The sequence below is a fragment of the Mesoplodon bidens genome (genome assembly GCF_964165515.1).
Source record: "Mesoplodon bidens genome assembly, chromosome: 10".
Lineage (NCBI taxonomy): Eukaryota > Metazoa > Chordata > Mammalia > Artiodactyla > Ziphiidae > Mesoplodon > Mesoplodon bidens.
Genome location: NC_138172.1, coordinates 84,427,006 through 84,443,211, shown reverse-complemented (window position 1 = coordinate 84,443,211; position 16,206 = coordinate 84,427,006). Strand labels below are relative to the sequence as shown.

Below are 16,206 nucleotides of genomic sequence, written 5' to 3'. Positions count from 1 at the left end.
ATTTGGTTTGGAAATGCATTCGGCTGGAAGAATCACATCTTTTCCTCTTACTGTGAAAAGAGTAAGCCTCACTAAGAGGGAGAATCATGGGCAAGCTCTGTGATAAACCATGCATCGGATAAAGGCATGCAAAAGTCAACGGTAAAGGCAAAAAGAGGCAAGAATTCAGTCATTCAGTAAAGGTACACACATTCCAGAAACCAAATTTGACATAGAATGTGGGAATTTAGGAACTGATTTAATACCACATACATTTCAAACAGACAGACATGCTCTTTTTAGACAATTTGGTTGTATGTTTATTTTAGTTTTCAAATTGGACAAAAGAGACGCCTCAAGGTGTACAACTGCCTCGAGAGAAGGATCTTGGATGTTGAGAGAGAGACACGGTATGGCAATGTTCTTGACGGCACAAACTTGGAATCCGGAGTGCAGTGCCTTCTCATCCCAGTTTTGCCATCGTTCACCTAACTGGCTTTTGCGATAAAAGAGAGGTGTACAGTGCTAACAGAAATGTGAAGATTTACTTAGAAAGTTTTATCTGAAGGAGTAATGGTGGAGGTCAAGTTTCAAGGTTGAGGAGATGTTCGCTAGGTATACAGAAGTATTGGGGGCAGAACGAATGATATGTACACACATCCCTGGGAAACAAGAGGGACTGCTGGCAGGTAGGACAGTGTGGTCGGGAGAGAGGGGGCAGTGAGGTACGAAATGAAGCTGAAGACATAGGAGTGGCCATGGAGAGGATTTCAGGCCATAATCTTCAGGGCCACATCATAAAATAGCCATCAGATGTTTAGGTGATAGGCAACTCTTTTAGAAACACTGCTTTCTGTCTGTCATACTTTTGTCCTCTCAAAGTTCACAGAATCTGAGATCTAGTCGGACCTAATCTAAGCAAAAGCCAGCTAAAATTCCCCCAAACATTTGAGAAAACTCCCAGGCATTCAGATCATGTGACTCCCCTTAGTCCACGAGGGACAAGAGCCAGGGTCCCTGTAAAGAGGAAGTACTAGTGGCACTGGCGTCCCAGGAAGGGAGGCGTTTAATCTTCATCTTTAAAACAGACATTTTTACTTCTGGTAATGGTAAAAGTTAAATGGTTAAAGCAGCTGAAACGGTATGTTTGTTTGTTTGTTTTTAATGGTTAAAGCAGATGTAAAAGGTATGTTTAATAGGTCGCAAAACAGGCTGCTCTAGTCAGGGCTAAGTTTTAGTTAAATCATATGTAAGCCATAATGACTTCCCCACACCTTAATATGTGAACATTTCTTCCATAACCATCAAGTAGAAATACTGTATGCGGTACTTCACGTGTTTTTGTAAATAAAAAAAAAAAAAATCGGTGCCTAGAACACACACACCATCAGCTCAATATACTATCAGAACATTTCCCCCTGCCCTTTCTCTCTTCTGAGAAATCCCTCCCACAGCCCGGCAAATCCAGAGTGCGCTGTTCATGGTCCTGACTCCGGGAAGAGGCGGGCTTCCTGGTGGCAACGTGGACCATCTCCGCCCGCCGGGCAGGCACCTTGAGTTGAGCGGGATGCCGAGCCCCGGAAGTGTCCGAGAGGAGCCCCTGCCGGCCTCGATACCCTGCCTGCGAGGGCCCCCGCGCCCCATTCCGCGTACGTCTGTCCCACAGACTTGTCTCTAAACACACACGCCGGTAAACCCACCCTAACCCCTTTCCGAGCCCGGCCGGGACTGTTCTGTGCCTAAATGCAACTGCTTTTTGAACCCACGTAAGCGACAGGTCTCTGCGCCCAAAGGACAACTCGTGGCAGCCAGCGGCCACCCCTCCCAGGCAAGCCTAGGTGGCTGAGGCGAGTCGGCCTACGGATCCCGGCGCGCAGCCTGGGCTTCCGGAGAAGGGGCGGCTTGGCCTTGACCGCGTTGTGGAAACACCTGAGCAGAGAGACCCGGATCAAGGCGGACTGCAGGCCGAGTCGCCGAGGGTATTGACGGGGGTACGAACGCGGACCCCGGGAACTAGGAGAGAAAGGAAAGGACAGTGAGGTTAAGCAACGGCCTCTGCCGGGCACAAAATCTCCGTGTAGTTTCTGGGGACGGGAAACGTTTCTGATTCGTTTCCTCCACCCCCTCCTCCATTGCTCTCCACCTTCTCCACACACAAAATTTATATTGAAGGTTTCTGAAAATATTTCTGGCAAGGATAAAAGAAAATGCCAGAGATGGAAGACATCTGGAAACATCACCTTTTGTTTTTCGTTTGTTTGATTTACATCCTTGTTTGTCTGATGGCATTCATTCACTTATTCATTTCTAATTGCGGTAAGCATACCTCAGCTGCTTCCTGGCCATTTGCTTGCATTTCAAATCATTTGCCTATACAGTGAAAGTGAAAACGGTAAAGTCTGTTGAAGAAAATCTAGCAAAATACTCCATGCCTTTGAGATGAGCAGCTATATGTTAGACAGGACATAATAAGCACTAAGCATACAAGAAAGATTGCTACACTGTACCACCACCACCACCACCACCACCACCTCCCGCAAAAAAAAAAAAACAAAAAAACAAAAAAACAAAACTGAACACGTTTTTCCTCAAGAGTCCGTTCGCAGAGAAAAACACTAGGCACAGACTGGAAGGACATACTCATAATTCACACATTGTAAAAGGTGTTGGAGTCCGAGGAACCTACAGAAATGTTAAAATGCAGTAAGTACTTTAACAAGATGTAGGTGTGAGCACTGCTGCTGTGAGGATAGGTTGGAAACCCTTTGTTTTGAGGTCGGGCACCTTAGAGAGGGCAGCAAGGTAGTAAGGAAGTAGTCTAGTCGTACTTGTGGGTAAAGTGGCAAAAGCCTAGGCAAATAACTGTTTCCGCCCGGTTTCGAACCGGGGACCCTTCGCGTGTAAGGCGAACGTGCTGACCACTACACCACGGAAACGTCACACGCACGTTGGGTTTTACAAGTCCAATAGAACGACATTTCCTTGGTGCTCCCCAAGTCTAATAGTTTTGAGTATTTCTCTTTTAGTGTATTATCACTCACTCACTTCGCTTTCCCTCCTTTTAAAAAACGTGTTAAAATAAGAATATAGGAACTCTACGTCTCATAACCAAACGTAACTCAAAAGCAGAGTCCAAATTCCTTCCCCAACATCAGGCAGGGTAACCTCAGGCTCCTAGAGCATGTGATTGCAAGGAACTACCCGATAGTACCTTGTGACCTTCATTTCCATGTCTCTTGCTCATCGTAGGACCCAGGACATAACACACGGAGCCCTGAAGACCCCCAAACTTCCGAGAGGGCATGCTTGTCCGGAGGAGACTGCTGAGCGGGGGCGGGGTGGGCTGTGCCCCAGGAGGAAGTGACAAAAGGAGTGGTGTTTGGGAATTCATGGGACCGGACTTTGTGCCGAGTAGGTTGAGGTGGGAGTCGTCAGTCAACTTCTTATCCAGTGTCACTCACACTGGCCTGGAACGCCTGTGCTCTGAGCGACGTCAATCTGTGCAAAAGCTGGCGTACTGGCCTATACTTTTTATTTTTCTTCTCACTTCACCTGACCTTCGTTACTGTGTTTGTCCACTTCCCAGCTTTTACCTCAAGGATCAGGAAGGTGCTCAGCAGCAAAACCATGGTCTTTCCTCGAATTCTCTGTGAGAAATTCGTCATAGGACAGCTCTGCAACAGCACGTCTGACAAAGAGCAAAGCTGCAAACTCCTGCTCTCAACAACTCAAACTTGGATTGGTCACAAGGTTGCAGGAAACAGAGAAGAGAGACAGTATTTCCCAGCTAGCAAGATTGGAGTCCGTTTTTTTCCCTGATATCGAGTTGGCAGCATAAATGATGATTTATTATTTTCCAATAATTTGATTAGAAGTTTATTGTAAAGCAGTCAGTGAGTGGCCCCCAACGTGGCCAATCCTGACCCTACCAGATGTCCTGAAAAAGTATGCAAGCCTGAGGTAGCAAAGGGCACATGCACTGAGTATTATAATAAGATTGCACGAAATCAGTTAATTATTTTTAAAATTGCCAAATGAAACCACAGAGATAAATGATCACTCATTTTCTGGTACAGATGAACTTATTTGCAAGGCAGAAATAGAGACAAAGATGTAGGGAACAAAGTGATGGATACCAAGGGGGGAAGGGGGAGTGAGATGAATTGGGAGATTGGGATTGACCTATATACACGGCTATGTATAAAAGAGATAACTAATGAGAACCTACCACATAGCACAGGGAACTCTACTCAGTGCTTGTGGTGACCTAAATGGGAAGGACATCTAAAAAAGAGGGGATACATGTGTACGTATAACTGATTCACTTAGCTGTACAGCGGAAACGGACACAACATTGTAAAGCAACTATATACTCCAGTAAAAATAGACTAAAAAGAAAAGAGGAAATGGTTATAACACTACTTGATTTACACTACTCTAATTTATATTAGAATTTTTCCCTTGTTCTTTTATTTGTTTTGGATTAGATTTGACTAAAGGCAAATGAGTAAAAACAACTCCAGACTCAGTAATCGGTGTGGAAAATAGCTGTAAACAAATGAAAGTGCAGAACTTGAAAGCACACCCATCGAAACTAGATCACTAATTCAGTAGCCTTGCCTCACACTGTATGGTCCACGTAACAGTAGTGTAGACGTCACTCATCTGGGAGACTGTAGAAATGGTGACTTTCAGGCCCTGTTGCAGATGTAGTAATCTAACACCCTCATTGTAGTGGACCACACCAGGTCATTCACATGCTCACAAAATTTTGAGAAGCATGGCTCTAAGGCGCTATTTAATGTGCCAAAAAGCTCTCTGGCGCAAAATTGGGGGGATCTGAGGGGAGAGGTTGACCGTTCAATGAATCAATCAAGAAAAACAAACGTCTGCGTTGTGTTAAAAGTTCTAGGAGGCAAAAATAATTGAAGAGATCACACAAAACCGAACTGGCAATGTCTGACACCTGATCTGAAAGGTAAAGGAAAGAGCAAGAAGCAATCCCTCTAGGCAATTCCAATCTTCATCTCATGATTTCAGGGTTCTTAGCACCTTTCAACGCTCTTGGGAGAGTTGTTGATATTACATTTATTTTTTAAGCAAGGGGACTATTGCTGTCCCCATTTCCTCCTAGGACTTCAAGGCATGTAAACTCCAGTTAATTCCAATTTTTGTTTGCCATGTTTAAAACGTTGCCGCCTTAGGCCCCACTGGGACTCGAACCCAGGATCTCCTGTTTACTAGACAGGCGCTTTCACCAACTAAGCCACGGAGCCAACCATAACACTGTGCTGATTCTTATAGTATTTGAAGCCGATGTCACTTTCTTGTTTCCCCAGTGCATTTCTCAAGAAGTTTTGATTAATGATAGTCTTGGGACTACTTCTTAGAATTTGTATCAAGTTCTTTTACTTTCTCTCGCCTGAAATATGCACAGAAGTTTACATGCTGTGTCAAGACAAGCAAAACTTTCTGAGCCTCTGGACCCTTGAAATACGTAGCCAAACCATTTCACTTCTAGGAGCTTTTACAACTTCGTTATAGGAGATATTTCTCAGTTTCAAGTCTGCAACTGGGAAATGATGGTGCTTACCGGTCTTGAAACATAACATGAACTGGAGCACTTTGAAGGACTTCACCACACCATTTGCTACTCTTACTGTGAAAAAGCAATATCTTACAAAAGAGAAATGTGCTTCCCAATATTGATTTTGGAGCTATGTGGCAGGTAAAGGCAAGCAAAAGGAAAAAAGAAGGTAAGAATTCAGCAGATGCATGCATGTTAAGAACGATGTTTGAAACAGAGATATAGACAATATAAAACTTAGGTAGACATGTCTTACTTAAAAATGTCATAAAGTTCTTAACTGGTCCTAGTTCCTGAAATAAACAATCAATGCATAAATATCAGAGAGTTGTCCTCTCCTTTGAGAATGAGAGGCAGTATGGAATGGTGCTTCAGAGCACAAACTGTGATGTCAGGCTCCATTGGTTCTTTGTTCCAAACCTGTCATTATATTTGTGACCTTGAGAAAATAATGTAAAATCTCTATTTCTTGTTTTCATTTACTCAGATTCTTTGGGGAGTGCAGGCAGATTGTGTAGGTTATGACTAGCCTCAATCTATAAGACTTCTACAAGCGTGTTATATCTAGGCCAGGTACACAACATTGCTTCCTGAGCTGATAGAGAATAGTGTAAGGAAACTGCCTGTATCTCTTGCAATAGCAGGCAATTTGTTTCCTTTTGCTGTTTATTTCAACAGCTCTAGCTGCTCAAGTACTTCTGTAAAGGTAGGTCACATTTTCCACTCATTTCTATTTGAAGAACTCCTTCGTTGTAATCAAATCTGTAAGATTTAAAATTTTCTGCCCAATGCAATACACCTCTCCTATTGTATTTTAAGTATCAGGTATTATGTGTATTAATGGGAAGACTAAGTTAAATTAGGAACCACCTGCATTTATGCACATCAGAGATGCCTAAAACTTAAAACACACACACACAAATCCACCCAGCATTAAAGTAATCTATGAAGTCTTGAAGAACAAAAAAGAAGGCGTGATTAATACTACCTGGGAGAAGTCTGAGCTCTGTGAAGAATCCACCAAAGAACATTGAACTGGCCACTGCTCTTTCTGAAAAACTTGGATTTTATAATGGGGTCACGGTGTGATAGATAAACCCAGTTTTGTGGGGCAGGATGTAACAAAGAGAAGTGGTTTAGATGTTTATTGGCCCAAATGGAAACATTTTAGGCCCAAGATAGGAAAGAAAACACTTTGGGTGTGATGTGAAACTTTGTGAGAGAAACCCACCGAACTTCAAGTTCAACATAAACCAGATGGCTCCATTTCAGATGTCTTTTACAGGCTAAAGACAAATCTCATTGGTCTGGTTTGCATTTCAGTGTGCGAATGGGACTCTAGGAGAGGATCTGGCAGGACAAGTATACATCATCTAGCACAGATAACCATAGAAATATCTCTGCCACATTCCTCACCAAAATAAGACATCAATATCACATTCCTTCAGCTTTGAACAACTACCTACCATGGAACTAATGTCAACCAGGCGTTTGCCTCAACACTGACTTCAGTGGTGGCAAAGAGACATGTTTCTTATTGTAATTTTTAAAATTAAATTTTTATTTTGGAATAATTTTAGAAAAGTTGCAAAGACAATACAGAGAATTGCCTTATACCCATTACCTAGTTTCCCTTAATATTAGCTTCTTCCATTATCATGGTACCTTTGTTAAAACTAAGAAACCAACGTGGGTACTTTATTAATAACTAAATTCCTGACTTTGACTATATCACACTAGTTTTTACACTAATGTCTCTTTTGTTTCCAGGATCCTACATTGTATTCAGCCTCCTCTAGTCTGTGATGGTTTCTCAGTGTTGATGAAGTATTTCTGTAGCATACTTGACTGTTTTCCAATCTGGGTTTGTCTGATATTTTTTACATGATTGGTTTGGGGTTATAGGTTTTTGTGGGAGACCACAAAGATGAAGTACGTGTCCCATCGCATCATAACAGATGTGACATGATAGGAGCATAGCTTACCATTGGTGACGCTGACCTTGATCATTTTTAAGGTAGTGTTTGCCATTTTTCTCCCTTGTGAAGTTCCTATTTTTTTCCTACTTCCTACTCTACTGTTCAGAAGGTAGTCACTCAGTATGGCCCATATTCCGGAAGGGAGGGGATTAAGCTTCATCTCCTGCGGGGGCGGGGTAGTATTTACTTATGTTAGTCGGAATTCTTCTGTAAGGAAAAGGTTTCCCTTCTCCTGTATTCTTTGATTGATTTATTTATATCAGTATGGACTCATGAATATGTATTGTATACTTTGGATTATAATCCAAAACCACACTATCTGTTATTCAAACTGTTCCAGCGTTGGTCATCGGGAGCTCTTTCCCTGTTATAAAGAGACAATTGGCAAAGCTGTTTCTTTCCTACTGTGTTGATATTCATAATTCTCTTTTTCCCACACATTATATAAAAAAGTCTTGTTTCACCTTTCGCTGAACTAGTTAAGATCCAAGTGTGGAAGTGTAGAAAGTGTGGATGGTTTCCCAGTTTATTTTTGGATGAAAATAATCCAATAGGGTCAGTTTCTTTGCAAGAATCAGTGACCCAGTGGAAAAATAATATGCCCAAAGCGGCTCTATTTCCCTTGCTAGTCACTCACTACTATCCTTTCACCCTGTTGATGGGATTCAAAGGAGGACTTCAACCTTGGGGAAAATCAAAGATGTGTGTTTAAATTTTTTTTTAAGTTCTCAGCGCGAGGTTCGTCTGTCTCCCTGACATTAATTGTGACATCGCAGTGGACCTGAGACTGGAAGAACTGTCATCTGTGTAGAAATGTAAGAGGAAAGCCTTGTCGTACAAATTGGCCTGTACGGGGATCGAACGCGCGAACTTAGCGTTGTTAGCACCACGCTCTAACCAACTGAGGTAGCTTGCCAACAAACTGGTCGCTGGTATCTGTAGGCAATTAAATAAAAGGGAAACAAAATGGTTTCTTCAAATTCTCGGGACGGGGGATGGGGCGGGGGAAGGCGGTGAGGGAGGAGAAGGAAAGGGAACACAAAGAACTGAAACAACCGAAAAGTAACGTTAATTTTTTAAATCTCCACATTCTTCCTGTTTCACAGGAACAAAACATTCACAGAACAAAACATTTAGCCTAATTGAACTCTACTTCTTGGGGGCCTCTCTCCAACTGACGACTCTGAGCCCCACCCAAAAGATCAGATTCAAAGTCCCCGAGGGAGGCTTCCTTCCTCCTACCTATTTAAAATAATTTATAAAAATAAATTATTTTTAAAATAATTTTATTTCATACTCTCCGAGTCCTTAATCCATCTGGAATTCATTTTTGTTAATTGTATGAGATGAAGCAGTTTCTTTTATTTTTTGAAGAGTTTAGCTACTAGTACCAACTGCACTTGAAAATTTCATTAGCTTCCTGCCGTTCTAAAACGACGAATTTAGCCCTCTTTTTCATATTCTATACCCTCCCCGTAAGGGATCTCACCTTTTCCCAAGATTTCGATATTCTAAGGTACATTGACAATGCTCCAATCTTTCCCTAGCCCTCACCAGATACTCCATGCATTCATTTGCTCTAACCAAAAACCTTTGCTTTATTCCGGATTCCTCTCTTCCTCTCACACCTCACAACCCCTTTAAGAGCAAATCGGTTAAATATATATAGAAATCTGACCACTTCTCACCGCTTGCGTTGTAAGCGTCCTCGTCTGGGCCACCATTGAATCCCACCTGGATTCCTGCAGAACCCTCCTCCCAGTCTCCCCGCTTTCACTCCTCTACCGTCCCAGCTCAGCCAGCAGCCAGAACAATCCTAAAAGTGAGTCAAGCCATGTCATTTATTTGTCCCAAAGCCTCTACTTGTTCCACATCTCACTCCTGGGGACTTCCACCAGGTTTTCTCTTTGCCTGGAATCCTCTTCCCTCATACTCTGGCATGGCTAAGTCTGTCAGGGAGTTCAAGTCTTTGCTCAGATGTCAACCTCTCATAAGAGCTCAGATGAAACTGTAGCGCCATCTTAATCCACCTAGCCTGCTCTATATTTTTGCCATGCCGTTTACAATCTCTTTCACATGGTAGTTATTTCTTATTATGTTTATTGTTTATTTTTTAATCACACCCCCTACTAGAACATAAACTCCACAAGAACAGGAATTTTATCTGTCACTGAGAACATCCCAAATATTAGAAGAGTGCCTAGTAACCAGTATCAGATGCCCAGTAGTTTTTGAGTGAATGAATGATTGAATATGACAACTATTTCCTTCATATTCCATAGTCATTTCACACTCAGTCTATACAAAATTCCATGTATTCTGCCAAAATCGCATTTTCCATCCTCCAAGTCAGATGGCTAAGGGTCAGTCTTCTCCAACTCCCCCTTACCCTTATTCCGCCCATCTCCTCTGCCCACACGGTGCAACCTGTCACCAAGTCCTGCTTCTTAATCCCTCCTCTCTCTACTGCCTCCCCACGCCCTCTGTTAACTACCTGGTTAACAATCCCTGTTAACCAGGTAATTAATTACCTAGCTTGAATGTACTGTATCTTTCATCTTTGTTGGTGTCTCCGCAGCCTCCCACACATTTCCAAGCCTCCAGCCTGTCCCCATTTGACTCCTCCCTCACATGACAGCTAGAGCAATCTAAACCCAAGCTTGTCTCTTTCCTACTTAAAATCTTTCCATGACTCTCCATTGCATTTGGAACGCTGTGCACATTGCACGACATGGTTTATAAGCATATCCATGATGTGCCCCTTCTTCTCCCAAACCATGTCTGACTCCTTGAAAGTGATCCAGATAGATGCATTCTGTCTTCCAGACCCTCCTGTGCACGTGTTTTGTCTTTAGCCTGAAATACCCTTCTCCAGTTGCTAGAACTGGAGAACACACACCGTAAAACAGAATTCAAGTTTCAGGACTTAGATAAGATGACCTTCTGCCCTGCTTCCATTCCCTTAGTACCTGTCGCTTGTTATGGAATCACTGGCTTACTTACCAGTCTCCCCACTAAATTGTAATCTCCAAAGCAGAAGTTTTCCTTCACCTCTGAATGGCTGGTGCAAAGCACGATACAAGGTATATAGTCATCACTGTAGAAATGTTAAATTATCATGTAAAGACTGTAGAAATTGTCTAATACTTTTCCTCTTGCCCCCCTCTGTAAGATGGCAGTCTTGGGTTGTGGATTGCCTTTCAAAATAGAAACAGCATGAAAAAAAAAAAAAGAAAAAAGAAACAGCATGGATATTTAGAGTCATATATACCTGGGTTAGAGTTCTGACTTTGGTGATTTGCTGTAGTGAGGGAGAAGCGAACACACACTTTGGAGCCAATAGGGTTGAAATCCCAAATCTAACCTTTACTAACTGGTTGAGCTTGGGCAAGTTTCTTAATATCCTTCTGCCTCTGAATAGATATGAGTTTTATAGCAATTCCTGTATCATACACTCATTTCAACAATTTATTTTTATTTTATCAACCAACTTAAGATTGCTTATTTTTTCCAGTTAGGTCTCTTCCAAGGTATCCATAAAACAGGAGATAGATGTATGCAGGGAGTCATTCTTGCCTTTTCTTTTTTTCCATCAGGATGCTACGTGCTAAGGAATATGCCATAGCTACTCATAGACCTCCCATTGGTTACAGTACAGAGGTCAGCTTAGGTATCTGCTCTTCCTCCCTTTCTCCCTTTGTTCTCAGGCCCAAGAGTTTTCCTGCCCTACCCACCCTATCTGGGAGAAATGTGAGGTAGAGGGTGATTTTATAAGGTACAAATTAAAAGAAAAGTAGAAGATTTGGTTCCCTAATTGAGCATTTCTCACTCGTAATTATGGAGGAATTATGACCTATGGTGTAAAGAAAAGAAGCAAGGTTGCACCACTCTGTGTTTTTCCTCCCCTGGCCCTCCCATGGATGCTCTCATGGGTAGACCATTGATCCTCAAGAAAAAGTTGGCTTCAAGGTCAAATTGCATTAAAAGCTTCTCTAAAATAAAAAAAATTAAACTAAAAAAAAATCTTCTCCAAGAACAAAGTGAGGAACAAAATGGCAAGAAATGAGCAATTGGCCTCCCTAGGAGACCAAATAAAGGAACCACTTCTTTGAGCCAAATAAAAGCAGGCTAAGATTTAGAGAGAATCTATTCCTCCTCCCAAAGATGCAAGAGAATATGGGTTGTACTTTTTGCCTCCCTGGTATGTCTGTTCTCAGAGAAAAAAGCAGAAGGCAGTGTCCTGACTGAGCTCACCCTTGACACAGAAAGGAGTGGGTAGGGAGGGGAAGGCAAGGCTCTGTTCAATTCCAAAGCTTTGGTTCCACTCAGTTTCATTCTGCTATCACCACTAGATACTTTAGTCCTTCATTTTCCTCTAGAATGTAGATTAGGACCACAAGGTGAATGTGTAAAGCTCTCAGCTTAGATCTGGGGTATTTTTGCTGTAGAGAATTAGAAGTGACTGAGGCGCTTCACTATGCTGAGGTCAAAATCAGGGTACGAATGGCAAGGAACACAAGTTATTTCTTGTGGGCATGATGCCTTCGGGAATGCCCCTGCTCCCTATTCTTTGGGGTTTTTGATTTTGCACCAATGGAAAATGAAGGGGCTGATGATCTGAAAGGTCTTCTCCCAACAGAGCCCTGGGGCGGTGGAGAGGGCATCCCAAAGCCAAGGCTGCTGCCTGCCTTAAATGATCCAGTGACAGGGGTGCTCTGAGCAAAGGGGGCCATGCAGGGGTCTCCAAACATAGTTTGTCTTGCAGAAATGCTGGCCTTCCCCAAGGCAAAAGGTGTGCCCTGGCTGGTCCAGCCCTGGTTGTTTGGGCCCCAGCCTTTCCCCAAGGGTGTGATGGTGCTAGTGCTCCCACTTGGCACTGCTCCAGTGCTGAGTGCTCCAGAACTGGAGCTCACGTCTGGGGCAGTGACGCTGATCCCAGTCTCCTCACAGTCCATAGGGCTCCCTAATCCCCCAAAGTCAAATGGTCGTGGGGCTGTGCTGCCAAACACTGAGCCACAAGCCCCACTCCGGTGGGTTGGGGTGACAACTCCCAAACCATTCTTATTAGCTTGACCAAAGGGAACCTACTGGAGTGCTGTCAAAGGCCGGCCGGAAGCTGGCAGGGATGTGAAAGGTGGAGGCTGATGGTGCCACACCCCCAAAGGCCGACTGCATGGTACCCCTGAAGGATGGTTGGGCTGGAATCGGTGTTGGGATTGAGGAGGCCACTGTTGAGTTTCCAATAATGGAAGAGCTACGGAAGCTTGGGCCAAGGGCCGGTTGTGGGGCTTCTTGCTTCTGCACATATGCAGCCCCAAATGCAGGTTGGGGAGTGGCTCCCAGGGATAGTGGGAAAGGTGGCCTTGAGCATGACTCCAATGGAATTGTGAATGCTGAGGTCGAACTGGAGATCCTGGATGACAACGCAGGCTGGTTGGTGGTTACTAGGGCTGAAGATGCCAGAGGGCTACCCACAGTGCTAAAATTGGCAGTGCTCCTCGTAGGGGATATCTGGACAGCACTGGGAAGAACCTGGCTAAAGATGGTGACTGTGTGCACAGTAGGAATGGTTGGACACTGGCACAGTGGGAAAGTGAAGCCTGCAGCTGGGGAGAAGCTGGCCCTGAAGGCACAGGCAGCCCCGAGTGGGAAAGGGGGGCAAGTGGAAGGGATAGAGAAAGTGCTGCCCATGGTACTGGTGACATTCACTACACCAAATCCCAAAGGTGGCTTAAAGGAGCCTTTGGATGTGCTGGCTGGGGTGGTGGACATGACTACAGTTGTAGCCTTGACCAGGCCTTGGAAGAGACGGGTAGAAAGAAGCAGGAGTAGGTGGAGGAGAGGTCTGCTTGAAAGAGAAAGGAGCTCTCACGGGCATAGTTTTAAGTGGCCTTATGCTGCCAAAGACAGGCTTGAAGGTGGGAGTTGAGATACCCGGAGGTGAAGATGCTGCAGCTGTGCTTGAAATTCTGGAATATGAGGAGCCTCCTATTTCACTATTGGCTGGGAGCCCCAAAATGGGTTTTGACGTGCGGTCAGCAGAAGTTGCAACAGGAGGCGCAGATGCAGGAAGATGGGGAGCTGGGCTGCTGATCAATCCAAACAAAGTGCTTTGCATAGTGGGTGCTGCAGGGATAATGGCAGGTGAGTCTTGGGGTATGGCAGCCTGAGAGGTTGAAGGTGTCGGTGACTGGTGCTGTGGGAGAAACAAGGGTCAGAAGGATGAATGTAGTTGTGGGTTTTGAGTCTGAAGAGGTGCCTGAAAGGGGCTCTGACTGTGAGCACCCATGTGAGGCCAGCAGGCTCGCTGTCTTCAGAGGCGAGTGGGCCACACTGATTGCCTCTCCGGTAGGTTGTGGGAAGGCCAGTGGACTTGGAGACTTCTGCATTTTATGTAAGCTTTCCAACTGAGGATCAGTGCCCTGGGACAGGAGAGGCTGAATAGCAGACCAAGTGTCAGGGACAGAGTCTGTGGTGACCTCAGTCGTATCTTCTCTGGCTTTGTTTGCTCCGTTGGAGTCCAGCTTTCTTCCCTAAGGCCAGGTCTTCGGGGACTGCATAACCAAGCTGAGGAGGTGGAGTCAGGGACAGCAGCCTCCCAGGGCTTGATAGAAGCAGGGGAATCTGATTTTGCTGCCCAGAGCTGCCAGATGTTTCTGGGGACTCATCTGATACCAGTGGGACTGGAGACTGAGACGGATCACCAATGTTCTTTCCTTTTTATTGGCCACTCTGGTGTCTGGAGTGATGTACGGGGAATACTTCTCTTCCAAGGCTCAGAGAAATCTCTAGAAGAGCTGTAAGAGCTTGCAATAGCATTCCTTTGGGAGCTAAGGGGGCCACCTGTGTGTGTGCTGGCCAAGGAGGCCATGGAGGAGCAGCTGGGCCTGTTATTCAAGCTGTGATCTGAGCCCCAGCAGTCGAGGCTTCTCTTCAGAGGCTCAGGCCTGGGCACAAAAGAAGTGCGGACTCCATTTTGCATCAGAGGCTTAATCGCAGATGGTCTGGTCTCTGGAATCCTTCTCTTACTGTCCAAGCTCTCATGGAACAGTGGTTCTTCCCACCTCACTTTCCCCTTCTTGCACTCTCTGAGGGCCCTCAGCACTGTCTCCTTCGCACATGGGTCCGGGGGCTTCTCAGAAGGTGAGACCCCTGCAGAGTTCGTTACCTCTGCTGGGGCAGTGGAGGGGGGCGCTGTCCGCTCACGAGGAGCGAGCCTGATGGTCACCGGGCTCCATGTTGCCCTGGGGTGCCGGGAGAGACCAGATACTCCGCTTGAAGTAACTTTCCCACCATGAGGGATGAGGCCCCATGATGGAATTCCGGGACCTGTTCATGGGAAAGCGCCTCCAAGCCTCATTGAGCACGCACGCGTTGGGACTGGTAGGATGCCAGTTCGGCAGCCTCCTCGCAGGTCTGTGCCGAGGGGCAGGGTGGGCACGATGGACGTGCTGAACCCGGGGGACCTGATGAAGGGGCTGAGCTGGCCGGCGGTTCAAGGGCCTCTCCGACAAGTCTGTGCGCCCCCCTGCTGGGGACGACGGCGAGAGTCCCAGCTTGCCCACGTAAGTGCCCATGTGGGCAGTGAGGCGGGGTCGGTGCCTTTGACTTCGGGTTTGGGCTCCCGAGGTTTCTGACGCCTGGTGACTCAGCCGCAGTCGAAGTGTTCCGGTGACGGTTGGGATCCCTGCGCGAGGAAAGTGAAAGGGTCTCGGGAATCTCCTCACCCTCCAGGTCCTGCAACCGAAAGTGAGCGGCCGGTGGAAACAGAGGACACGCGGGACCTCGGCAGCCCCCGTAGCCTGCTCTGCTAGTTGGAGGCCTAAGCTGGCCGCTCTGGCCTCTCTCCTCTCCTTTCCGGGTTGCAGCGCGCGGCACGAGGACAGGGATTGGAGAGGAAGCGCGCGGCCGGAGTCCCAGAGTTAGAGTCGAGCAGGCGCCGTGTCTCCAGACTCCTGCTCTCGGCCTCGTCACCGATCCTTCCGCCCGCCCGCCCCCGGCGTCGGGGTAGGGAGGGCAGTCCGAGCCCCTCAGGGTGAGTCGGTGGAGGTTGGGGCCGGGGGGCGGGGCGCTGGCGGGAGCGCGGGACCGGAGACCCGGGCGCGTGGACCTGGGCAGCCCAGACGGCGTTCGTGGCGCCAGCAGCGGGGAATAACGGAGGCCGGATTTGCTGCTTGGGGATTCCCGCCCTTCTTCCTTTCCTTTGCCTTTTCCTTTTCCTTCCTTCCTTTTCCATTCGCCTCCCCGAGGCTGAATGTGTGTCGCCCTCGATTGTTCGCACTTTGAGTATGCAGGTACGATGGCACTCTGGCGGGGTCGCGAGGCTCCGGAGGGGGCCAAAGGGATTTCTTGTCTACCGACCGAGAGCCTGAGCGCCTCCGCAGGCACCTGGCTTTGTCCCTCGCTCAGCAACCTCCCCCGCCCCTTCGCCCCGGCCACCCTCTCCAATCGCTATCCTCACCTAGCCGGGTGGGGTCGGAGCTCCAGGAGGGGAGCAAAGAAGTGGGAGATTGAATTTGCGGCTGAATATTCTGGCTTAGCCAGAGTGAACTAGGGCACTAACATTCCGAGAAATTGAAAAACGAATAACGTTTTAAGATTTCTAATACCATTCCTCCCAATAACAATAAAAATGGCACGGATTCAATACGATTCTTTCAG

General features: G+C 46.2%; 1 protein-coding gene across 1 annotated transcript; it reads right to left on the bottom strand.

Annotated features, from left to right (window-relative positions):
• Nucleotides 1-12,065: 12,065 nt before the first annotated feature.
• On the bottom strand, nucleotides 12,066-15,122 carry LOC308623916 (POM121-like protein 2; the record flags this gene model as incomplete). Its single annotated transcript, XM_081246694.1, is given in 7 exon segments — nucleotides 12,066-12,627; nucleotides 12,629-13,362; nucleotides 13,364-13,727; nucleotides 13,729-14,051; nucleotides 14,053-14,260; nucleotides 14,262-14,800; nucleotides 14,802-15,122. Coding segments are annotated over 7 exon segments (3,051 nt in total).
• Between the last annotated feature and the right edge of the window lie 1,084 nt (nucleotides 15,123-16,206).